This window comes from Melospiza georgiana, chromosome 4 (assembly GCF_028018845.1).
Source record: "Melospiza georgiana isolate bMelGeo1 chromosome 4, bMelGeo1.pri, whole genome shotgun sequence".
In the NCBI taxonomy this organism is placed as follows: domain Eukaryota; kingdom Metazoa; phylum Chordata; class Aves; order Passeriformes; family Passerellidae; genus Melospiza; species Melospiza georgiana.
The window spans coordinates 35,193,224-35,221,039 of record NC_080433.1 but is presented as its reverse complement, the minus strand read 5'-3'; the positions used below and the strand labels follow the sequence as shown (position 1 = coordinate 35,221,039).

At 37.4% G+C, this 27,816-nt stretch overlaps 1 protein-coding gene across 8 annotated transcripts in view; it reads right to left on the bottom strand.

Moving 5' to 3' along the window:
* The window catches only part of ANKS1B (ankyrin repeat and sterile alpha motif domain containing 1B), a 408,202-nt gene extending 381,093 nt beyond the window's left edge, over positions 1-27,109 (bottom strand). For 3 of the 8 annotated variants that reach the window (XM_058022126.1, XM_058022132.1, XM_058022127.1), the window contains exon 1: positions 26,912-27,101. In XM_058022126.1, the coding sequence (XP_057878109.1) occupies positions 26,912-27,045 (134 nt within the window). In that variant the 5' untranslated portion in view covers positions 27,046-27,101. Of the gene's footprint in view, positions 1-26,911 lie in introns of all 8 variants that reach the window. The other 5 variants (XM_058022133.1, XM_058022128.1, XM_058022125.1 and 2 more) reach the window with 5 other exon arrangements.
* Positions 27,110-27,816: the final 707 nt, after the last annotated feature.

Below are 27,816 nucleotides of genomic sequence, written 5' to 3'. Positions count from 1 at the left end.
CAGAGCTTCACCTCCAAAAATTTATTTAGACACCAGTAAGCAGATTGCATGAAGAGTAACTCACTGATGGAATGATGGAGTAAATATACCCAGTCAATATACCCAATCCAAACCAATATATATATGTAGGGTATACCCAATATACCCAATCCAAACCAACCAGGTTTTTTCCTTTCTAACACACGTAAGGTAAGTGCACCTCATATTCCATTCTACACACACTTCCTCAGAAACTTGGAGCTAGGATGCATTAATAACATCCCTGCTTCTGATAGTGCTAGAGAGACATGTAGGAGATACATTGAACTGCATTCAGTACTGCCATAAAGTCCTCCCATTAACCACTGGGATAAGAATAACAAGACGGGTCAAAAGTTGATCAAATGACTTGTACTAAAGTAAGACCACAATACACAACTACCAAAAAAACTTGCCACATACCTATTTCTTTTCTCCTGAAAAATCTAAATGCTTGTGGTCCAGATGGCAAGACAATTTGAACAATTTCATCCTTTCAGTTTGTGACAATGTAAATAATGGACTGACTGGGGCAACAGAAATTCTATCCTGCTAAAAGATAACTGTCTAATTTTCAGAGGCTAAAGGAACTTCTAGGTATCAGAACTACTTTACCATGAAGTTGTTTGTGAAGAATGTCACCTTTAACAATGACAGACTGCAAGTGGAAAACAAAGGGAACATGCAATCATCTCTATCAACTCAAAGTGAAGAAAGTAACAGATAAGGAGAGTGACTAAATCAGTACACCTTAAATTAGTCAATGAGAAAATACTACTATCAAAGAGACATTAGTAAAAGGGAGGAGAAGAGAAAAGGAGGAAAAAATTACTCTTGTCCAACAGTCTCACTGCTTAAGAATCTAAGTAACAGTAGCAAGTAGTGAACATGATTGATCACAATAAATTCTTAGGCCAAGCTTCAGCACCAGAAGAACTTGCAGCTGGGAATATTGTTGCCAGAAAAGACAGAATGCTTATGGTGAGAATTTAACTGTGAAGACTTTCAGAATATATGAAAAGGACCTTTGGAATCATCTCATTCAATCACTTTCTCTGAGACATGAAAATCTCAAAGGTGGAGCTAATTTTGAGGTTAGTTCAGTTTTCTTGGAAAATTGTGCAGTCAAGTTTTACATCTCTTCAGTCATGGATATTACATCATCTCCCTTGTCAATCTTTTGCAGAGCTTGATTACCCTGTGATTTTTATCCATAATATCCAACATAAATTTCCTTGTTGCATTTTGTATTTGTCCCCATTTTCCCCTTGCTGTGCACACCTAATAAGACGGGGGCCCTTTTTGACACCAAAAGAAGTAGTTTAGTTCAGGACACCTTAACAAGATTCTGGTTAGTGCTCTTCTGTCTGAACAAACAGCTCTTTCAACTTCTTGTATGTCAGTGCTCCAGCCTCTTAATGATCTTGCTGTGTTTCTCTCTTCTGGATTTTCCCCAGTTGGTTTGTATGCCCTATAATGAAGTCCAAAACTACCAGTCTTTGAACAGAGGTGAATAGGTACTTCCCCCAACTTGTTGGCCATGTTTTCTGTTGACCTTCTCTGCTGCAAGGGCACATTGCTGACTTATGTTCTCCTCACAGATGGCAGACAGGTTAGCCAGCTACAAATTAGCCTTGTTAATCCAGGCTGATGCCTTCATTCACATTCTTGCCCTTTATGTACTTGGATATGCTGTCATGAAGAAAATACACATACCCTGATAGGGCTGAAGATATTAAAAAATTGAAGATGATTCAAGAAAGAAATAATTTTGCATTCTTTATTCTATACATGGTTTAATATAAGTCCAAAATTATAACAGCTGTCTTTCAAACCTTGATCTTACTTCCTTATTCATAGAATGAAGTCTAGATATTTTCCATCAATTCACTACTGTGAAACCCTTTGAATTTTCCATTTCTCTTCTAAAATGGAGAGCATACCACATTGTAAATAAATACTACCTGGATAAAGCTGGAAGGCTACTAATGTTCTGTGCTCTCTCTTCAGGTTCCCATGACCTGAATTTTTTTTCCATTAATTTTAAAGTGAAGTTGTTTTTTTCTAAGGCCTAGAATTATTAAAAAGACAGTACATACAGGATAGGTAATATTGTTCTTTCTCGTCAGGTTAAATACATTAAATACTTACAAACAAATAAACATACATTGCATTGCCAGAATTAGGCACCTCCGCTAACACTCAGCAGAGTAATCTAAGCAAAGAACACTATGCAGCACCTTAAATCTAGTCAAGAGGAAATTCCAAGACATACACGTTTCTGAAAACCTCCTCTTCTTTCAAGGATAAAGTATCTTAAGACTAAAGAAAGATGCCCTCAATTTACAACCATAGATTGGAGGGACTTTCAGAAATATAAGTAGGCATCACCCCTTCCTAAGAACTCAGAAAAGCTGACTCCTTTCTTTTCAAGGTGCTCAGTGGTGGTGGAAAATAATTAAAAAGGGCAATGAGAGCATTCACCTGGGAAATACCCTGACCTCCAGTCGCTTAACTAGCAAATGATTGCTTCTGTATTTTATCTAGAATTGACCAAATATATACAATCGTAAGAATAATAAATCCTGACACAGGCTTTGCAAGAGAACATTTAAAGCATGAAAAAGAGCAAGGACTTTCTCTCAGAAACCTATAACAAGTCTCTATGATAAAACCTACATTGAATTATGCAGGAGATTCTGCAAATGGCTTGTGGTTTTGATGACAGGTAATTTATTAAAATCTGTCAAACAAAAGTAAGAAACACAGAATTTGTGGCAAGATATTCATGAAAAAAATCTATGGAGTTACATCAAAGGAAAATTAGGACATCTAAATTTTACCTGCAGTAGCTTTCAAAAGTTATCCCAGACATATGCCATATTTTTATGATTGACTTTTCTTGAATGTAAGATTGAGAGATTACTAGATATCAGAAAGCATAAAATAACTATTACCCTACATTCCATAGGAACTTAAATCCTTACAGATCAAGTAAGGTTCCAAGTAACATTCAATTCTTTAAATTACTTCACTCCTTCACTACTTAATTCATTTAAGTAATAATAACATTTAATTCTACTACTCTAATCCAGGTGGTTCTACTACTTGTGGCCCTCCTTGCACACAGTAGGAACAGAACCTTTTACAGCCAGCTCACAAGAGAAGAGAGAATGGTCTAAGGACCTAGAATCCTTCAGCATTAGGTTGGTTGTTACCAAATGAATAGAAAAAGTGAATGGAAGCAAACTTCATTTAGTTGTGTAGATTTTAGCTGTGAAAAGAGCAAGAGGCATACTCCCATAAGAGTACAATTGTGCTGAGAGCATATGAGACAAAGCTGGGAACAGGTATGGGAGCTGTATTAACTTAGAATTCTAAGGACTGAGACATTTCCTTATGGGATTAAAGGGTTAAAGCAGGAGATACTCTCATTGCTAACATCCTGGTCTGTCAGAGTTCAAATTTACCAATTATCCTGAAGCCAGCTGCCAATACTATTCCATTCTAAATTTAATAGTCTTGAGAAAATATTATCTTTCTAAATTAAAATTATTTGCAAAGGACAGGGTAAACCACTATCAAGTAAGATATCCACTTAGGCACACACATCCATCTTTCACTCTCACTGAACACAGTCTCCCTGCTTTTTCTACCTCACACTATACACTTGTTCCTGAAGAGCAGTACAGCTTTAAAGACTGTACTTTTATCCATCCTTTTCAGCATTTTTATCCATTCCAGCTAATTTAATCCCTTTCTCCTACTTTATTTCTCCTCATGCTAAATAAGAAGCTTCTGATAGAAGCTTCCATTTTCCAGATGCATATGAATTTGGATGCCTACAGAAATTTTTCAGATTACATGCTTGCTTTACCTTGAATTCTGAAATTTCTGATCAACTAATTTTAAAGTATTTGCTCATAAGTTAATGGATAGTCTTGCACAGTCATCTTTATTACAGACTAAAATTGAAGTTCAGTTGAAAGCATCACCATTCAAATTTGATTTCAGGGCAAAAGAGCAAGATAAATAGAGAATAATTTCACACTAAAACTTGGTCTGATAATATATTAATAATATGAACGAGATGAAAAACATTAATTATCCATGTAGGACTTCCTCAGATCTTAAACAAAAATTTAGAATAGTTGATCTATTAATTAAAAAAAATTAATTATCATTTCAAACCATCTTCTGAACGTTGATCCATTTTAAGTCTAACAAAGAACAACAGCTTGGATTTACTTTGACCACAACTGTCCCACTTTAGAAGGAAAATCTGACATATAGAAGGTTTTGGCGTGATGGGTAATGCTAGATCCATTTAAATTAAGCTTTAATGTATTTGGTTAATCTGTTATCAGTCAACTGTATGACGTTTCACTGATGTTGCTTCTTGTCATTTCTAATACACTGTCTATTACACTTTCCAGGAATTTTCAATCACGCACTTCGCTATTTATAAACACCTGAATAGGAAATAGTTTAATACACCTGCCATGGGATAATGTAAAACAAAACTAATGCATGATGCACTCATTGCGACTGTTTAAATATCATACTCCTCTCAGAATAGCACTGCAATACCCTGAAGATGTGCTTCAAGTTCCTGTTGACTTCAATATCCTTGGTAATGTACTAAAAGGGAAACATCTCTAAGACAGAGAAGAATATTATTTCTCAGGTACAGCCTCAAGAATCATCATCTGAAGGGGCTTTTTTAGACTCACTGCAAACCGCATCTTCAATATGGAACAACAAATAGGACAGTTCTCGCAGACCCAGTGTAAAACTAAGATCTATTTCAAAACATGAGCACCTCGATATAAAGTTCGTTATAATCAACGTGCTGGGTACTGCAAATAATCACTAATTTTCACTACCATGAAAGCCAGATTATCACCAGATTTGATAAAACTTCTGAAAATTAAGTGGCAAACCTGTACAAAAGCCATAATTTTATCAAGAGAAAGAAGCACACATTAGACCAGCAATCTTCTGCCATGAGAAAATTTTCACCAATCTGAGGATCTTCCCTTAATTTAAAATTCTTTTTAAAATGATTGAAAATATGTCACTTTACTGTCTTAATACATCATTTAAGTAAAAAATACTACCATTATCTGAGATGCCAAGAATAGATCCTGGTGTATAGTCCTAAATCAGCTACATGTTCAAGTAACAAATTTTGCTCCAATTACCTGCAGGTATTGACAGATCAGAACTCCCCTAGGTATTTAAAAACAAAATGAACCAGGCACCAGGATGTGTCCCACCCACCAACTTCATAAAATACACTATTTTTATTACAGATATCGGAGAAGAGGAACAAAAACACCAAGATGCACCTACTGAAAGTTGAATGGAACTGAATACAAAAATGTAGAAATCTGAGGAACTTGAAATAAATATGAACCACTGGCCCATACTAAGAGATGTGAGAAGAAATTACAATTTCGGTACACACTTTCATCATCTTGAGAAAAATTTGAGATAAGTTGTTGGGAACTTTTCTATTAGTGTCACTTGCCAATACTGTGGGTTAGTATTGTAAACTGGGACTAAGAGTATTCTTACAGTATGTTGCTACAGAATTTAGGTTCTCAGAGCTCTCTTGAGATCTCTCTTTTGATAGTTTAAGAAGTCTATACATAGGGTGGTTATCTAAAGAATCCGATACCAATTTGTTCACACTCACTATTCTTAATATATTTTGTTTTTAAAATTTTATTTTTCTTCCTTAAAATATTCTTGGTTTATCAAAAATGTTTGTGTTTAACCCATTCCTGCAGATTATCAGGGCTTTATTATAGTCTAATCCTGTTTTATAAAGCATTTTGCAATAGTTTCTAGCTTTTCAGTATCGGTCAATCTGACTAATGCAATTTTAGTTCCTTCCTCCAAAATGAAAATACTTCACAGAATCAAACTTTGGCATTTCTCTAAGTGACAATTTATTTCAAGACACTGAACAAAGGAAACAAACAGGTTAGAGGAATATGGCAACTCTCAGACTGGACTTTGCTAAGATTGGCTTGGGAGTCAGCCACATTTAAATGCATCTTTCTCTCTTTTTTACTGTTTGTGTAGCCCTCTGGCTACTAACATTAAACAGAGACTATGAATGGTAGCTTATTCTATCAGATTTTAAAGTCTCTTATCTAGCAACACTTTAATCCATGACAACATTCATGTTCAAGCTAATGTTTTTTCCAACATTAAGGTCTTAAGAATCACAGTATCATTTTATTTACTTCAATCTAATTATATATTTAAAATTTAAAATGTTGCATATTCTGCATTCCTTTCATTATTCAATTTTATAATTGTCTTTTAAGATGGGACCTAGTTCTACATAAATTATCATTCATTCATAAGTAATGTTTTCTGCTCAGGTTCTAGATAATGAATGTTTTTTTGTTGTTTGTAATACATTCCAAGTTAAATGATAGTAAGGTATTATATTAGAGTGAGAGAAATCAACATTTATTGTCATGATTTTTCCTTCTGAGAAGGCTATACACCATACCAAGGGATGAGTTCAGTTCTTCACAGTTTTCTTTAAAGAAGAATTCTCAGATACGGCAAAAATTTTCAAGCTAATAATCTTCATAAATAAAACATCCAGCATATATATATATACACTTTAAAAATTAGTTATGTAGCATGAATTCTGAAATTTGCTTTTTTTGGGTGGAGAAATTTTACCAGGTCTTCTCCCATTGTTCATCAGCCAGATACTTTGAGAACGTAGCTTTCATGGTCAAGATGGATTTATAAAAGTGTTGAATGCATTGACATTCTGAGACTGTTTCTCTACTTGGAACATATTACTAATGCAGAAGTTCTAGTGCAATCCTGCATCATGCATATATATGCTGGATGTGAGCAAAACAGCGCTTTTCATGGCACTGAGGAATTCTCCCATTCACACTGCAGAGTAACTAATCAAACCAATAAAATTAGCTTCACGCACTGAATGATTTATTGGTCCATTTTAGATATATTTATATATACACACAAAAATAAATGCCTTTTTTCTCCTTTTCAATCAAAAACTTTTTGATTCCAATTTCTCAAGCATATTCATGCATGTTTTTTTTTGAGAAATCCCTTAAGTCTTAAAATTTCCAAAACTATTTCCATACTGCTTGACTGCAGCATTCCCTTCATTCTACTATAATAATCAGATTTTCCTTTATAAACAGGAAGTTCCCTGAGTGTACTATTTACACACTAGTGCACTCTAAGATTCATCCTACCATGCAGAATTAAATAAATCACGGTCTTCTGTACAAACCATGCTAAAAAGCTACTGCCCATCAGTAAAATGCAGACTCAGATGTGTTCTTTCTCTGACTAACTCCTCTTTCTTTATGGATGGTGAATTTCACAAGTGCTCTAGCAAAATGGCCTATTATGCATTACCTCTGCTACCCAGTGTAAAAATCACATTTTGCTTTGCTTATGATTAAACTGCTTTGTTTAAGTTGCAATGCCACATGTCAGATTTCTAAGAAAGGTGATCTAGAGCAGTAGAATAGGGGACAAGGGAAGAAAATCTAAATTAGCATATTAAGGGAAATTTGCAGGAAATTAAAATAAGCTTAAATGAGAAGACAGAAAAGAGGACTCAGGCAGGCAAGACATGAAATTTGAAACTAGGCTGTTCAACAGCTGGGCTGTTGAAATAATTTAAACAGATGAAACAAAGACTGGTAGGATTAGCCTCCCAAGGTAAAATGAAGGGCTGTGAAAGGACACAAAGAAACACAGGATATTCAGAATGAAGTCTAAAGCTAAGAAAACAGCTGGGCAGACTAGAAGAGCTGAACATTCATCAAGTGACAAGTGTCTAACACTTGTAAAACACCCTTCCAGAACGTGTTTTCCTAAAATGAATGCCACAATAACTGGGGAAACGTCAGCAACACTTTCAATAAAATAATAATGCCCATGACCACTGGCTACCTGTACCAAGCATGCTAGTCAGTTCTGTGCAGCACATCCTGAAGTGCCATTTCTCACTGATCTGCATCAGGTTCATGTAGTTAGTGGCTTACAAGCTTCATAAGGCCAAAAGATGACTTCTTTGGCCATGAATACTGTGGTCTTAGCCCATGAGTTGCTATCATGCAGCTGGTCAGTTGAGACGCAAAAATTGAACAGGTCTAATGCATCTGAGCGTTGATACCACAAACATGATGGAATTGCTAGTTTATCACATTTTTTATAAAAGAAAAAGGAAATTGTATATCTACATATAATAATGTAAAAATATTTTAAAAAATCCCACTGAAAAGACAAGAAATGGCATAAATAAGTTATGCATGCATTTTTTCCTTATTAAAACTGCCTCAGTCTGTCTATGTAACCTACTGTAAAGGTAGTTCATGAATTTGTACAACAGAGCCTGCTAAATGCAAAGCTAAACAGAAAGGGAAATATATTCTGAATGGACTAGAGGACTGCATGGGAAAAATGAATACATTTGTATGCAGGGTAGTGCAGTATTGACCTAGAGATGCAGACCTCTTGTACCACAGAGGTTTTCTGACAGTAGCAAAGTCTCTTAAATCTAACTTTATAAGAATGATCATCAAGCATGTAACTTTCAGAATATCCACTTCATATTCTGAGTTTGAACTGCACAAGCACTATACACAGTTGCCCTGCTAGTCAGAGGAAATTGTGCTTTGCACTTTTAAATGGTTTGTGATGACAAATATTCTTCAAAGTCAGAAAGCAGGTTTTAGGTGTTTTGAATCAGGCATCTAAAATTACCCAATGATGTTGACCCTAGTGTCTCAGGGCTTCACATATCCATTTGTATAGTGGAGTAATAATACCCTGTCATCAACAAAGGTTGTTTTTGAAAATAAATGCATTATACTTGCAAAACTCTGCTGTGAAATAAGTGAGGAAAAGAATTCTCTTTATAGAAACACCTACAAGCTGTGCGTCAAAGGCATAAGCTAACAGCTACAATGAGAAAATAAAATACTGAACAACGACTAAGAGAGCATCATCCCTCTCATATGATTAAAGTGGAGTGAATTTTATCTGAAGAACACCATGTGGTAATGTACAACATTCAGTGATGCACACAATATGCCACCGACATGGCACAGTTCATGGGCAGACTATCTGCAGAGAAATGTGGGTACACATACATAGGACTGCCTGCAAAAGCCAGTTAGGACTTAGCATTTCTTGGCCAACTGTGTGCATTTATAATGCTCCTAAAACTAGCTGAAGTCTGGAAGAATTATGGCCACATTTGCATGACACTGAACCTCAGCTAAGAAGTCCCAAGCTAAACGCAAACTCGCTCTGTGTAGCTCTAGGCTGGGTAGCATTGCTCCACACACGTAAATGTAAAGAGAACCATATATAGATTATTAGGTGGCTCTGTTGATCCTGGCACAGATGATGTCATTTACAGATAACATTGCTGTGTGTTACCTCACCATGCATTCCAGTACTTCAGCATCTAAGAGATCCTAAATTTGCTCACCCCACTTTCTATGATGCTTTGCCTAGACATAAAATCTTTAGGAAGGAGAGAAAGAGAATTTTGAAATGGAGTGCAGAATATGATCTTAATCTCTGCAAGACAGATTTTTACTCATTAACTAATCTATCTCTTTCTCAAAACAATTGCATAATGAGAAGGACTTCCCTTCTGTACCTTTTCTTTATATCTCCCCTAAATAAATATGTCTATTTATGCTTATGTTTTAACTAACAAAATCACATCTCCAGGTTTTTTATAAACCAGTAAATAAGCTAGTCACTGTACTTTTCCTCACTCTTTCTACTTTTTCATTACTTTAATTATCTTATTCCAAAGCAGCCCCATTGTAAATCTGAAGCACTTATGTGTGAAGTTCTTTTGTGTACATTATAAAAAAGGCCCATCCACTACAATCTAGCAACATCACCAAACCAATTAAAAGGTATGATCTAAAACTTCTCTCTTTACTGCCAGAAATCCCTAGTCACACCTTTTTCTTTTTTCACTGTCATCTAAATTTTTTCTGAAAACATATCAGACATCCTCATCTTCAGCTCTCTGTTCTGAAGTAGTTTATGTTATCAGGTATTTCTGCATAGGCTTTTATTTTTTAATGAACTTATCTATAATCAGTCAAATCATCCAACAATTCTTTAGGATACTTGCTGTCATTATTATGCTAAGTCTCAGTTCATAGAAAAGAGTATACAACCCAAGCAGATGTCCATATTCTAAATAAAACATGTCCTCTCTATTTCAAAATTTTCCTTTTTAATGTTGGATGGGATTATGGGTGACTTGCCCTGTTTTAGTCTAATCATACTTGCCATTGGCTCATCCTCAGGAATACCAACTTTTTTACTGAACAAAGACGTCAGTTTCTCCCTTCTTAGATTACTTTGTCACTGTATCCTTCTATCTTACTATTTTCAGCTCAATAGGCAACGCTTCCTGATTTGTGTTCTTGTATAATTTTGCCTCAGGTGATTCTCTTTATGGCTTAAACTCGTGGAGAGAGGGGAGAGAGATGGTGGTGAGGCAGAAGCTGGTGCAGAGATGTGGTGAGAAAGGGATGAATGGAAAGGTAGATTATTGGAGATAGAGTCATGGGGAGAGAGAGGCAGAGAAGGGGGAAACAGTGGGAACAGGTGGGCAGAGAAACCAAGAGAGACGGATCAGAGGAAAGGGGAAGAAAGAAATGGAGATATTAAAGAAAGACCTCTAGGCTCCAAATTGATAGATTTCAGTAATGTACTATGTTAAGGAACATATTTTTCTCCAACCAGTTCAGCCAGAAGTCACATATGAATAGTAATTACTTCAGCAGATAAAAATTATTGCACAAATGTAAAACTTCACCACAGACATGAATGGATTGATGATATTCATCTGAGAAAGGAGCAGTTTTAAATCTTGTTCAGTGCCTAAACAAATGAAACCTACAACCAATACATTCATAACTGCACAGTTCTGCTAAGTCTATAAAATCACAGAATCCTCTGAGAAGTTCAAAGTCTTGTACTTCCAAGCCCATGCCACAGAGAAAAATGCAGGTCCACTTCAAACGGTGCTAAGGCTTCTGAACCTACAATCACAGCACTCTAACACATTTCTTACTCATTCAAAAATGTTTAATTGAAAGTAGTGTTTCAGAAAGGTTTCAATATAGTACAAGCAGAACACTCCCTTACTTCGCAACAAATTGCCTTTAGAATTCATGAAAGTATTTGTCTTCCAAATTTTGAGTCTCTGGTAATTCCACTTTTCTATGTGAAATTTAAACTAAGAATCATTCTGAAGTGGGGGGTTTTCGTGTTGACTTTTAAGTTTTTTAAACAGAAAAGAACAGAATGTGAAACTAAAAGCTGATGGATTACAATGAGAAGATTAAACTTAAAAGTACACCTTATACCATCATTCTGTTTCCCAAACAAGTGTCATGTCCAACACTGCTTGTACATTTTGGATTTAAAATCTTTAATCTCTTTGAATATTTTTATGTAACTCTGTATAATCTTTGGTCTGGGGAAAAGTACATGCTGGGTAAACCAATTACAGAATTCTCTTGGGATAAGACCAGAGACTTGAACCTGAATCTCCACATCAGAGGTGAATTACAGAGTTACCAGCTTAACTACTGTTTTGGGCTCTGTTAAACTCCATGCTCTTTGTGTGGTCAGAAACTTAGACCACAGCAAGTATAAAAACAACCACAGTTCAACAAGAAAACCTGGGGTTTTTTTTTAATTGAAGATGGCTTTTCATGCACTACTACAGACATACAAACACTCCTACTTTCTTGAAAAAAAAGATATTGATTGGGAGGGAAGAGGACATGCACCTTCGACATCATCATATTATTGATGCACGCCTCTAAGGAGAGGAACTTGGCTCTTTTCACTGAAGCATAGATCTATAAACCAGACACATAACTACCTAAGTGTGACTTAACTCATTTCAGGATTTTTCAAGGTTTCCTATATAGAAAACATAACTCAAACTTATTTGCAAAATGTCTTCGGTATGTTTTCTCCCACTTGCATTATTTTCTGGAGGATGGTGATACCCAGTCCTGTCTCATTAGCATTGAAGTAACATCCCACAATAGAAAAAAAGAGATGTGTGAAGATAAAGTGAGCAATTATTTACATTTAAGTTTTTAAGCTGTAGTGGAAAATACTGCCCTATTGAGAAATTGATAGGCTAGCTCACTATTGATTAACAGTGAAACACAAACACAACTTGATAGTGTTTCAATTGGAAAAGAGAATCTAATGATCAAAGCACTAAAAGAACTGGAGACGTGTAATATTTAGTGCAGTAACACTCAGCTATACAATATCATTAATGTGGTCAGTGTATAGTTACAGAATGCATTGCTGTTAGCCAAAGGCATTTTCTTCATTTGGAATGTGAACTAATGCTTAGGTGTGCAAGTCTTCAGCTGTTATGGTCAGAATAAATGATCCCAGCTTCAGCCTGAGAATCCATTTGAATGGATGAGGCAAACTTCTCTTTGCATACTGTAATTGATATATGTGCTTACTGACCCCAAAACCTGCTTAAAAAACAATCACTTGAAAATTATGGAAAAAAATCAGGTACTGTATTACATACAGCCAACTTCAGCACAGCAGCACAACACCAAATTAAGAGACATATTACACTTCAAATGAGAAGTTAAAGTCAGGCTACTTTTTCCATTTCTGACAATTTTTAAGGTGGGTCACAAATCTTTAATCTTAATCCCAGGTGTTACCAGGTTTCTAAGAATTTTCAAATCTAGCGAAAGCTTCTTTGCATGATGCCCATGAAAACTAAACTTATAACATCTTTAGAAAGAAATTCTTCATATATGAATCAAAAATGGTTTAAATGAAAAACAACTATTTTAATCATTCCTATTATTGTCAAGTCCTGTATGCTTAGATGTGTAATAATGTACCCTAATGGAGTTAAAAAGGGAAAGAGATTTGTCATCAAAATTATACTGCATTTTCCTGCAATGGTCTGAACGTTAGGCCATGTGACTAAAATTGCAGAAGTATGCCCTGAGCAGTGCTCTCACAGTCAGGACAGCCTCCCTTGCTGCTCTGGAAAATTTGAAATAGCTCCTGACAAGTCCCTACGTGAGTGTCAATTCAGCTGCTTTGAAAAGTAGCATCTGCCTTATAGTTACAGTGAAAAGAAAGCCATCCTTTGCTGAGTTCGGCATGCTTTACCTGAGGTTCATCTGATGCCCAGTAAATTTGGTAGTGCAATACTGTGAAATTAATCTGGTACATAGATTGCTTTCTATGGAGAAGAGAAAGAAAATCCCCAAAGACCCAACTCTTCAGGAATATAATGAATTGTCAGTTTTAGCAAAAGGCTCATTTTCATGGGGAAAATCTCAGCTGTATTCTGGACTTTTCCAAGAATCCCAGAAGACTACAATAATGCATGCTGAATGACAGTTGCATGGTGATACAGCACCTCACAAGTCAAATGGAACTTATCTGCAGAGATGCATATGACAAGCTGACCTTCTTCAATAATTGCTCTTGATTCTTCTTTAGGAATTGTGACACTCAAAAATGGTGACATCTTGTGTAATTTAACAAAGTCAGATTTTCAAAGGAGATTTGGATAATTAGCTACTGTGAAGATTAGACAAAGTAGTAAACTTTAAAATAAAGAAGTCTAGACATTCTGGCTCTATCCTTTAAAAAATAATCCTGAGGCCCGCTTTCTCACTCTTGACTGAGCTTTTTCTAAGCCCAAGAACATATTTTACCAGAAATACCACAAAAGGACTGAGTTCCTTCCTTCTGCCATTTTTCAGAGATAGTGGGTTTGGTTTTGGCATTTTCCCAAGTAGCTAGGCAAATTCATCCACACGTGCTAGGGGTCTCTTGGGCAAAGACCGGACAACATGCAACCACCTCAATGTATTTTCCTGTCACTCTCTAAATAAATTCATTTGCCACTTCAAAAGTTGTCATCAGTCTTTGAGGAAGGTTCTGAAAATGGACCTCTAGTATTTTGTCCAGGAAATTACCATGCCCTACTTTGTAAATCAGTCCTGTATCCCTGATCTTATATTTTTCATCAGTATTGTTTCTGTTCTTTCAAACTACCCAAGGAATTCTGCTTTATGTTCAATTTTCCATGCCATTTCCAGCCAAGTGCCTTCTGCATTTACCAAAGTCATTAACCTAGATATCTTATTTTTTTTACATATGGACTTCCTGGCCTTGAGGTGAATACCTGCAGCAAGGTTCTCCTTTCCAAGGCTGGCACAAGCAACCTCAGGATTCTTCACATCCTTTCTTCCCCCTTTCAGGCTGGGCATCACAGTAATAGTGAGAAAGGAAGGGATGATGATGAGAAAAAAATCCTATGAAAACAATATTTAGTTACTGAGGGAAGGGAAAGAAATCTCTTCATCTCTTACTACCATCATAATTAGCTGATTTATTCCCTGGAGATTATCTACTGAAATAGGCAGCCTAACAAGGAGGATGCTCCCTTGGCATTTTAAAAAGGCGACACTTCTAAACAAGTGCTTTTCTCAAAACTCAGTCTGTGTCCTGTTACAACCAGCTGAGCTTTAAAGCAAAAGAATGAGCACAAACATTGCAACAGTTCATGTCATAGCAAAGACTACTCAGGCACTGGAGGCAGATGACAAGACTTCTGCTACTTTTACTCCTTTTATACTATTTATGTCTGTGTAACTCTTTCTTGCTTGAATGACAGAGACATAGATGCTCAGTGCTGAAGCTCCTTTCTTTTTTTGGTTAGGCAGTAGCAACACAGTAAGTACCACAGACCAAGAACAGCTTCTCTTCTGAAGTAACTCATTAGTTCTGGTCCACAGTTTAAGTAAGAAAATCATACACATCCCATTTATGCCTCAAGCTATCTTTCTAGGGCATAAGAGGAAACATTCCATCACTAGGGAATGACCTTACTGTTTCCCACAAGAGAAGAGAGGAAAATAACATCTTTCCCCTACACACAGCTCTTTCATTTCATCTCCACACTTGACTTTCAACAACTAAAGTTTGATTTTTCTTGCCTCACTTTTGCTGTTTCACATAATATAATGGGAATCTTGTGCAAATGAGTATCACTAATCACTGAAAAGAAAAAAAAAAAAAAAAAAGGAAAAAACCATCCTCCAGTATCTTAAATTCTACATAATGTCTCATAAACATACTAAATACACATCAGGAGTTATAGTTTTTCCTAGATTATTAGAGATGTCTCAAATTTCTTTGTGTTCTATTCACCACCATATGGGTAGTCCATATTTACAATCTCAAAAGAAATGCATTTTTCTCTGGAAAAAAATACATTTCTGTGGAAATATATACATAACTATATACAAAAGGAGTGTATTAAAATGTGTTGTGATTGCAAAGGCAAGGATTAAAGTTCTGATGCTCAGTCACCCTACTAACACATAAGTATTAATAATAGTCTTAATCACATGGTTTCCTTTTATTGTACAATGAATGATCTTCGAACAGTTGAAGGCCTATCCCTTAATGGGGATGATTGAATAAAAACTTTTCATTTTGAAAATCAAAGGTATTAAAAGGTGCATTGGTATTTATTAAATCAATTAAATAAGGTAAGAACAGGAACAGCAGTTTAATGCTGCACCACAGAACTGCATTGTATCCATGTCTGTTCTCTAGAAACAAACCTCTGAGTATCTGAACAGATCTTTATGCATTTGAACATATAAATGCTACTTAATTTACAGAGAATGTTCTTCACATAATACTTCATTAAGATGTGGAACCCTTGCTGTGAGATGTCATGAATGCTAAAAATTTGCACTGCTTCAAAGACCAATTGAACAAATGCACAGAAGAAAAAAATCCACTGGAGCTATTTAATACAAAGACAATACATCTGTTGTAGAAAGCTGCTGTAAATTGCTAAAAGCTGTGAGAGAGTACACTGGAGAAACTGTTACACACTACGTGTTTGCTTTGCCACTATATTCTTCTAAGAACAGGCTCTTGACTCACAGTCAAAACCGGAGAAGAGTACTTTGCTAGACAGACATTCATTCTGACCATGAAGAGCCACTCCTATAATTTTATACTAACTATATTAATCCTGTGAAAAATGAGCTCTTTGAAGTCACCAGATGGAAACACCAATTCAACACAAACTTCTCACCATAATCTCAGAGTGCTGCAGTCAGCATTTTTAAATGCAGATATTAAAACCCTACCCAGTCACTGAAGTACAGGGACAGTAAACTCATTAATGCTGTGAAGCAGTCAGATACTGTAGTGACAAACATCACCAAAAAAAAAAAAAGTCCAGGAGAAATATTAATCATTCTTTTTCTAGAGAAGAGTTTGAATTTTGCGCAGAAAATGAGGCTCAGGGCTAAACACTGAGTAGTAAGCCAAAAACGCTGAATAACTGCTTATTTAATGAGCACTGTCTATCCTGGGCCACAAGTGAGGAAAAGACTACAGATTGTGTCATTAAAATAAAAACATATAATGCCTGCATTCAGTGGGACACATAAAAACTTGACTGGCAACCTTAATGTTATCATTCATAAAAAAAGCAAACTAAAACTCCTGAAATTTCACCCTGTAGTGTCATCTTGGAAAACTTGACTAGATGATTTATCATAAGCACTTCTTCCACTTAAACTAATGTCATGACTGGTGGCCCTTTATTAACCACTATTATAGGAATTTATTTTAGCACTAAACGAAAATGAGACTGTTTGCAAATGCATTTCACAAATATAGCAAGGAAATATGAAAATGTCAGGCTTTGAATGAAAACTGTATTTCAGTACATACACATTTTCTTTCAATTCTGCTGAATGAATTTTTCTTTATTTTGCCCTGTTCCTCATAGCTCATCTCCTAAACTTCTCTTGCTGTCCTCAGTGCTGCTAACTGCCATGGTCAGTCTCAGTTCTTATTCCTAATCTCAACTCTTCTACCCATTTCCTTTACCAATCATTTCTTTTCAGAGTTTAACATACAGCCTGCTTGCAAACCACCCCAAATACCTTGATTCAGGTCTTCTCCTCTCTTCTACCCCCATTTCCTCACCCAGAACATTTGCTTATTCCATACCTTTAGAGGCTTTATTTTCTGCTTATGACAAGATGCCTCTCTCTCTGAAATCAAGACTTGCATGGTCTACATGAAAGTAGGAATATAGGGGATAGATTTAACTGTTGTGACAGGCAAACAACAGATTTGTAACATGTATGTATAATATATGTCGTATGCTTTATTTCCACAAATGATTTATTTGGTCCTTTGAAGCATTACTTGTGCACATTATGTGACAATATCCCTGGCAGATCTACCACTTGGTTATGCAAGAGACTGCTCTGCAATAAATGTGCACAAAACAGGAAGCGCGGTGATTGCAAATCACTTATGAGCATATTTTGACAAATTAACTATCCAGATGACAAGAAGGACATGAAAGCGCATAAATAATAACTTGAGAAAGCTGAAAACTAAAAATAAGCACAAATTATGTTTTTAAGAAACCTTACCAATGACTTAATTGAGATTCTGGGGTCAAACTGCTAATACGAACATGCTGGGGATGTTAATTTGCAAAAAATAACCTAGAGATTCACTGTTCATATGGAGTGACATCTAAAAATAGAAAACAACGACCCTAACAAGTCAGTAAGTAAACACTGAAGACATTAAACTCAGGAGTTAATTTTCAGAATACCAGTAAAAACTACACTGGAAAGTATTATCATGAAGGTTTAAAATTCAAGCAATACGCAGTGCTGAAGCAAGCAAAATACAAGCAATATGCAGAAAATACCTAGTCCAAAAGACAGTCCCAAATTTGATTTATAAAACTCTTTCTTTTTCTTATTTTCTCCAAAAGGCATCTATCTCTTGGACATGTCTCATACTGTGACAGTGTGAATATTTAACAACTTAACCTATTTCAGCACTTGTCCAGGCTATGAAGGATTAGGAGAAAATCCACATACCAATCACACCATTCCCACAGGAGAAAGAAGTTACTAATGTGTGAATTCAAAGACTAAGTGTAATATTTTGGTTTTGTAATGACTAACATGCCAGAAAAAACGTACAACACAAAAAACTGTCCAACTCCAGCAAAAGAACCTGCAGTGGTGTAAGAGGCTATCCACTCCCACCTGAAGGGCTACACAATGTGTCTGCCTGAATTTCATGAGATCCCAATGAGCCCATTTCTCCAGCCTGTCCACGCCCCTCCTTACAGCAATTCCTGATATGAATGTTTCTGCTGCAGTTTGGTGTCATCTACAAACCTGCTATATGCAAAATGTTGCAATCAATACTGGCCCTGGAATCCTGAGGAAACTCTCTAGCAGATCCCAGCAGTTGGATTTTGTACAGTCAATCACACCCTCTCACAGTCCAACCAAGTTTCAACCCATCTTATCATCCTCTTATTCATCGTAAGCTTAGTAAATCCATGCTGGCTATTATTAGATTTGTTCTCACCCTTTGTGAGAGCAGAAATTGCATGCATAAGGATACACTCTGGAACTTTCTCTAGGACTTAGAATAGACTGATGAGCCAGGTGACACCAGAACCATTCTTTTGCTCTTCCAAACCATGGGCGTGACTGTGGTTACCATATTGCAGAAGTCCCATACCTTCTTGGTGGTTTCGCATGGTCCTCACAGCACTAACTCCATCTTGCACACAACACAGCCAACAAATCCCATCCCACCCAGCTAACCCACTCCTTTATAGCATTCATGCTTATTGGACACAGCTGTGGCCTATTAAGGGCAGGCCTGCTCCTAATCTTTGCTGATTAGTACAGCTGCAGCTCCTCAGGGGTGAGATTGCCTTCTGCACTATCTCTATTTTCTTACATTCTATCCCCCCACACATGACATTTTCCTTTTTCAGTCATCAGAAACTTCCCATGTTTGATACAATTCTCCAAAAATTAACAGTGACCTCACAGTAATATGGGTTCCTCAAATGTAAATGTTCCCCTGATCTTCCTCTACTGTGGGGACTGTTTCAAAAGCTGGCAAGTCAAACTGTATAGCCTAACTATAGACTAACCAAACCAGAAAAGACAATGAGTCATTGCCTTGTTCGTGAGCTTTGTCACTGGGTCTTCTGCCCCACCAAGCACTGAGTCCGTATTTTCTTTTGATGTCAACGTATTTACTTTGGCCTTTCCTATCTTCCTAAGTTTCAACTCCAGCTCATGTTTTCTAATTTGTTTCTTGTACACTTGGAGCATTTTCAATAAACCTCATGTGATACAACATCACGCATTTGAAGAAATTTTCATGTCTCTCTAACTTCAACCATCCAGAATTCTGCCCCTTGGCCAGCTAATCTACCGATCATCGATCAGTACCTACTTTCTACTGCTTCTGAATTAACCCAAACCAGCTATACAACACAGAAGGAAAGAAATTCCACCCAAATTTAGCTTCAACCTACCTATATATCATTTTTAATATATTCTACATATACTTTCTATTACAATCGTTTTCCTGTTCTTCAATGTTTACCTACAAATATATTTAAATAAGGGATATGTTTCATCTTAAAATAATTCAATATCTACTTTGGGGTGAGCTCAGTCACTCTCTATGCCCCCTAACAGACTAGATCTCCATTGCCTGTAATAGGAACTTAGACACCTGGCACTGACATCAACACTACAAAGACATAGCTGACACTGGCCGTTTTATAGAGGAACTAAATTGCACTCAAGACATCATTTTGAACATTTTTTCTTGCTCTAGAAAATGTAAGTGCAATACATAGGAAACAGTGTAAAATGATTATAATAAAAGTATAACCTTGTGGAATTAAATCTCACAGAACCTTTCTCACACTAGATACCTGTACATTAATAGAAATTCATAGATGTTAAGTGAGGTGCAGAACATTTGTTGTATTACTTCTTAATGCAAAGTGATCATACTGAAAATACTGCCACCAGGAAAAAGTAATTAAAAATAAAAAAGGTCTTCCAATAAAGGCTAGAAGTTTTAAAAAAATGTATTCCCTACTTCCCAAAAGTGTCCATGTACTTGAAAATGTCATATGAGTAAGCAGAAATGAACACTACTTACTACTTACTATTTAAAATTAAAAGCTGTCAATATATTTTACTTTCAAATATTAGTATACGATTGGGATGTGTATTCCAACTGGAAATGGCCAGCAGAGAAATTCCATGGCAGAAGGGAATTCCAGCTGCAGAACTCTTGTATCTGTCACTTCCCCAGGTGAGCAGACTAAGCTTGCTGAAGAAAAGGCACTGTAACTGCACTCTACATTACACTGTCCCTTACAGATTATATACCAGTTGCATAAATTAAAGCAGTTTATAGGATGCTTCAACTAGTGCCTTTGTCAGGAAAATAAAAAAAAAAATGCCTAAAGCTATAAGCACTCCTTAGCAGCTCATCCAGGAATGCTCATACAAACAGAAACGGAGGCCAATAAAGAAATCTACCTGTAGAGTTTTGGAAACATGGCTATGTCCTGGATCCCTACTGCAGTGACTGTGAAAACACCTGCCCTAAAAGCACCTGTATTTGTTCTTCATGACATTTCCAACTTTGACAAGATAGCAGACCTTTCAGATTACAAAATTCTTCATTCCCTTTCGTTTATTTCCCCTTTTAGTTCCACTATAACATTACTACTTAAAAACAGTAATGTCATGTCAATGTCAAAAATTTACAAAGCAGCATTAATTCTACTGAATTACCAAACCTCTAAAATTATAAATGGGGAAATATACAGGAGGGATGATCACAATGACTTCATAGGGTCCTCTGTGGAATTAGACACTAGCCATCTAGTGGCTAAGGATTCTATACGAATTCTAAAGGTATTGTTTTAAGTTACAGTCACTTCAATCTTCTGAAGGTTGTTCCTTACCTTCTCCTTTTGACACCTTTGTCAAACTTCCCTTACTAGTCTGCCTGGTTCCATCATAAGCTCCATCAGTCCTCCCAATACAGTCACCATATCTTGATCCTATCTATGGGCAGATAAAATTACCTTGGTAGATTTTACACTAGATCTACAGTTCTTGGTGGTCAATTTTTGCATTTGGTCTAACACTTAGGAAAATTAATAGAACATACACTTCACCAATACTCAGAAAACTATTTCTGGAGTAAGGAGATGTGAGAAGTTTATCCATGGAGTTTAAGTACAGAGCTTAAATCTGGGATCATATTGAACTCCTAGGGAAGATTTATTACACAGACTTCGTGAATTGCCTTGCCTTAACCATCTATCTATAACCTGGATATTGTTATATTGCTACCTTTACATATTGTAAATATTTCAAACTAGAGAAGAAATCTAAGGAGTTCAATAGATAAAATGTTGTCTGAACTTTGAAAGCACTTATCAAAAAGAAGACTAAAAATAAATCTAAAAAGGGTAGAAGATAACAAAACAAAGGCTAAGAGAAGCTCACATATTTGCAAGGGAAAGTAGAGTCAATGCATCAATCAACTATCACTAATACCAAATAGCATAAACTAACTGTTGTCCTGATTATTAGTTTGCATTCCATACTGAAAGGCAAAAAGAAGAAAAATTAAATATGTCCTCAAAAGAATTGGATTAACTTCTCCAACAGGATAAAGAAGGTAAGTGGGAAATCTGGGAATGCTGGGCTCTGCTTAGGACATCAGTACAATCCCCTTCATTCATTAAAAGTAGTGTAACTAAAATTAGAAATAAATATAGAGTTACTGGATGCCGTATTGAACTATGTAATAAATACTTTCCATTTTATTATCTGTGCTGGTTGTCTGAAATAAATACCTTGGAATTATGTGAGCCCAGAACTCTGGAACTGCAAGTCTCACATAACACTATCTTGTTAAGGTCCCCTTACCTTAAACAATGCTAGCTGTAATGAATAACAGAAATAGATCCCTTATTCTTGTTAAGCTGGTCCATTTGTTATTCAAATTATAACATGAAAAAGCTTTAAAACTGTTTAACTAAAGCTTCATAAAGTATTTCAACATTTTAAATACTTCCTGCTCTACAAGACCTACCAAGTGTGATCTGTTTTCACAAAGGAAGCTGAATGAATCAGAGGGCTCTGCACAAGGACAGAAGAGGATCTGTGTGGTTTTCAGCACACACTGAGGCCATCAGGCTAAACTGTGGCTTTGCTGCAAGCAAGACACTGCTCTGAGAAACAGATGAGGAAACAGATTGCAACTCCCAGACTGACAATCTGCTTGCCGTGTTTCTTACACTTTGGAGGAGAAATAACTTGGGCCAGGCCTACACAGGGTGTAGCTGCGCTAAGTAAGGCTGAGCAAAGAACGAAACCGTTCCCGGCCACAGTGCCAAGCGTGGAAGGGGAAAGAACCAGCTCCAGGCAGGCTGCTCCACCCTCTCATGCTGTGTAATGGCAGCAGCCAACAAAGAGCAAAAAAGGGCCAGTCCAACCTTCCCTACTACTCTGTGCCAGTTCATATTAATTAATATTCAATCCCACAGTCCCGTTAAAAAACCAAAGCTCTTTTAACGCGTTCAGTTTAAAAAGACTAAAAATTAACGTATAACAAAAAACTATCCATTCCTGCTAGTAACATGGAAGAAATGGGCATGTGCATGGCTACATGTGGCAAAATGAGGTAAGGTCTCTGATATACATTAAAACCTCCAAAGTTATTTTTCCTAAAAATTCTTTGAAAGAAATGAAGGCTGTCTCTATCCAACTGTGAAAAACTGCTGGTCAATTAAAACATGCTATGTATACAGAGATAATCAAATTAAGAAAATTAAAAATACCAGATTTGTTAGAAACACATTACTCTTCCTATGTGTTAAATCCTTTAATATGCATTTAAGAATTTGGGATACAGAAATTAATGATAAATTCTAGAGAGACTCTGGGATTTTACTGTCAAGTTTTGATGTTTACACTGGAATAATATAAGAGCCAGAGAAATTGCAAAAAAATATGTGAAAATTCTATTTGCAATCTGAAAAAAAAATCCATAACTCTAAACTTCAAAAATGTTTTTTTAGTATGAAATATATTTAATACACTAATTTATGACAATTCCAGTGGAATTCACAAAGAAACAGAAAAAATAAATTTAGGCTTAAGTCTTCTAAACTTTGAATGTTTTATGAGGTGTCTCAAGAGAGTAAAAGAAGACACTCCAGCCCTGACCTAATGTTTTGGGTTAGAGACCATAGGCAAAACATGTAGCACAGCTTTAGATGTCCTAGTGTAGCACACTGGGAATTTAGATGCATCTCCAGAGTTCCTGGTTCTTTGTCAAAGTCCATCATTCCATTCAGAAAACACCTGGGCACCTAAACTACCACTACGTACCCAAGTTTAAGCAACCAAATTACATCAGGTGTTTACTTAGGTTACTTGCTCTAGGATGTTGCAATGCTTTATGCTGACCTTTGCACCTGTAGAATTCACCCTCACTATACTGAGCCACAATCTTTACAATACAGAGCAAACTATGGATATTGAGGCAGGGCGCACAAACTACCCAGGGCAGCCCTTCAAAGCTTCTCCTGAGCTGAAATGAGTTACAGAGTCCACACAGTCAAACATCACTGATTTGTTGTCATTGTTGCAGATAAACCAATCTGGCCATGAGGTATTATGTAGTAAGTATTACAGATATCTGGGTGCATATGAGGTCTTAATTAAGCATACATCATTTTTATGTACTTTGCACATACTCTAAGCACGTGTTTAAATTCTTGCAGGAATTCCTTCATACATTTATATGTGTGCTTAAACAGCCTTCCAGAACAGAGCTGTTTTCTTCAACTGTTGTCATAATTTAATGGCTTAGGAATTAGAAGTCAGGCCTTTAAAATTTATATAATTTAGTCTGCAATTAGTATCAGCAAATAGGTCCAGCTATAGAATACACATACAAAAGTTTGCCTTCATTTCCCCCCAAGTACCATAAAGTACATTAATCGTTAAGAAAAAAAAGCTGTTATAAAAATGTAAATAGGACATCAGAGCTCAGATAGTTTGTTCATTGGTTCAGATAACAATCAATGCGTGTTTTTCAATTTATGAATACTAAATTTCATTCACAGGGCACATAATTACTGTAAAGACAAATTCAGGCAAAAAATCATGTCTATCCATAGAGCGTTCATACACATAAACTGAGTTGTCTTCAGCACTTGGAAGAAATCCAAAGGGACAATGTAGTCCTACTACCTAGACCAATGAATCAGGCACAGTATTAGTCTATATACATGCTGAAAGAGCTGGACTTTTCCAAGCTAACACTAGAAACAGCACTGCCAAAAGGAGAAAGAAAGAGCAACATGCACCTTTCTCACCACAGTGGGATATGTACAGTTCTGGGTCACCATTTTTGAAACTGAGCAATAATTATGATCAACAAAACAGCAGGAGTTACTGTCAAAATTACTCCTAAAAATTAAATAAAATTAAGAAAATTATGCCCCTATATTTTTCTCTGTTGCTTTTTAAAAATCAACCGTCAAAAGTTTTTATTCTAACAAACTGTATGCAAAGATACCAATATAGCTCTACTAGTAAACTTCTTCGGGTTTTCTATTTAAAAAATGTTTGGATCCCCCTCAAATTCAAACTTTTATAATGTACAAGTATGGCTCTTCTACAGCTTTGCTATTATCTGTAAGTGTTGATTTCCCAAATAGGATCAGGATGTTCATATGACTCTCACATTGTTTCCATGTCTTCTGTACCAAGATAGATCCAAGCTTAATCTTACATGTCATTCTGGACCTAATCCATAATTAATGGCATCAGTTAGATCATGGAACATTTCCAAAAAAAAAGGAAAAAAAGCTATGTCAAAATACCTGTCACATATAATTCTTTCATGAAAAACATTTAGTATAACGCACACTAGTTTCTGCTTTAAGCATTCCTGCTGAACCCTCTAAAAAGTCCTATGTCCCACAGTGTGTTAGATTGTGAATATTTAAGCATCATTAATGATGCTTACTGAATTCTTTCTAAATTAGAAATATTTCATCATACAGCTGGATGCAGCATACAGCTGAAAGTTCACTCTTCATTTCTGAAGCTGTGTTTACAGAAAGCCATAGACATTCTTGTTGACATTAGTAAGAAATGCCATAAATTAAACAGTATATGTTTTACTCTGCTTTACTTCTCTTCAAGCTAAGTGCACTTCCAGGAAAAAAAAAAAAAAGCCAGTTGACTTTACAGCCTAAAATTCATCAATCCTGAGTAACAAACAAGGGCTGTGATGACCCATCTGTATATACAAAACACACGGTTCACGTGTTCTGTGTACACAACATACAACAGTGCTGTTTAATAAAGGGAGGCAAGCACAAGCAAATGCACCCCCTCTGGATGTACAGAACTCACAATATACAACATGAAATTAACAGTGCAAGAATACAGCACAGGCACTAGCCCTGGAGAAAGCCTCTGCACAAACCATGTGTTAGAACTAGATTATAAATGGCCAGTCATTGTACTGAAGTGAACTTACTCCTGTACTTAGAAAAGTGGGTATCATATTTCAAATTCAACTGACTAGCTGGCACACTTCTTCCTAAGCAGCCTATTCGAGTAGAGTACAAAAAGCAATCACATGGTGTGTTTTGATTTTGGTCAATGGGCTAGTAATTCAACAGTGGTGCAATACCTAATTGAACAGGGGCGCCACAGAACTTTGGTAAACTATGAATACCTGAACTGTTGTTGTTTACAGCACTAAACCTAGCTTTAAAATAGCAAGATTTTTATAAAAGAGTTTAAACAGTAAAATTTAGAGAGTTAACAATAAATTTTCCCTGATAGGGAACTTGGAAATAATATAAATATCTTGACAAGAAGGCACTGGCAAGAGAAGCACAAATATATTTTAATTTAATCAATTTCCATTGTGCTAGGCCTTTTCTTTCTTTAAGGAACAAAAAAAAAAAAAAACCCAAACCAAACCCCAAATTTATTCAAGTTCTAGGTCAACAGTGCTTCAGTTCATTTTTTCTTCTTTTGCTATGCCTAGTTTAGTGTTGAACACTAGGACTGGACTGTGTGCTGCAGACCTTCTCTGCTCTGAATACAGTCAGATGCCATAAATGATCATGACAATGCTCTGACTTAAGAGCATGATGAAACTTATGATCAAAGCTATGCTGGAGATGGCAGGAGATACGACTAATGACTGAAGTTAAGCCCTATCACCCAACATGGGCAGTAACCCAGTTTCACTCCACTAAATCCAGGTACCTGAAAGTGATGCTGCTCTTACCTAACCTGCTCCCTAAGTTTTACACCTCCTCTGCCTCGATGATCTCCCACAAAAAAAGGTTCCCTTTCTTTGTTTTGTAGGCTTATTACGATGGCATGCCTAATTTCCTCTGCAAGCAAGGGTAGAAGCTATGGGTGAGGTTATGGGGTGAAGCTATGTCTTTTTACACAGAATTCCACGATGCAATGCCTTGTCTGTGATAAACACTTTCATTTGTGATTAAAGTAGCAATTGGAAGATGGAAATATCAAAGGAAGGGTAATTAATACATTGTATGTATTAGCCCAGCAGTCAAAACATAAGTTCTGCACCACAGCTAGTAACAGAATGAACAAGGACCCTGCAGACGCATTGAAGGCAGGAAATTCAGTACCACTATGTTAATAAAATGACTGCCTGTGACTTTAAACCCTGGCATGCTTGTACTTGGCGAGAGAGTGAACGATTTATTGTTACTATGAAGGATGCGGGAATGGAAAGGAAGATGAGAGGTGCGATGATAATAATGATAGGGAAGAACAAGTTAATATCCCCAGCATTTGATGGGGAACGATGTCCCTACCTCAATAAGCTGGATAAGGGAATAGCTCCAGATCCACTGCCCAGGATCCCTCCTTTCCTCCCAGAGAGGAGTTTCTCCACCAGAGCCACATTCCCAGTGCGAGCGGCTTCCAGCAGTTCCTGGTCCTTGCCCATGGTCGGGAACCAAGCAGCCCCCCACGGGAGAGCGGCACCCCGGGCCACTGCGGCCCCCTCCCTCCCTCCACAGAACGGTCTCCCCTCCCCAGACCCTGCCTCAGAGCAGAGCACAGCAGAGATTCCTGCAGTCCCTTCCAGACCAGCAGGAGCAGCAGCAGGAGGGAGGAGGAGAATCACCTCCTCCTAGTTTCACTGGATCATTTCTGGGTGGAGTGTGGAAGAAGGGGGGAGGGAGGGAGAGAAGGAGGACGAGGCCAATAAAGAACCTCCCCCCACTCCCATGGACACACAGCCCCGGCCGAGAGGATGGGGCGGGGGGAGCGGCCAGCCTCGGCCCCTATGGCCGGACGGGCCAGCGGGGATAACAACCCTCACAGATGGATAGACGGATGGATGGATGGACGGACGGACGGAAGCGGGGAGGAGCGGGCGGAGGGAGGCAGGGAGGAGGCGCAGCCCTGCCGTGCCAGGCCCGTTGCTGAGGAGACGCGGCTGGCGCGCTCCCAGTGGCTGCCCGGGCGCGGCGCCCCTTCCGCCCGCCCCGGCGCTCCGCCGAACCCGCGCTCCACCGCGGCCGCCGCGCCCCCGCCCGGGCCCCGGGCCCCGGCCCGCCCCGCGCTCCACTGCGGTGCCGGCAGCGCCGCCCGCCCGCGCCCCGCCAGGTGGCCCGGCCGCGCCCCCCGCGGCGGCTCCGAGCGGCCTCAGGCAGCGCCGGGCCGGGGCCGGCTGCCCGCGCTGAGCACGGGGGGCTTGGGGAGCCGAGGGAGC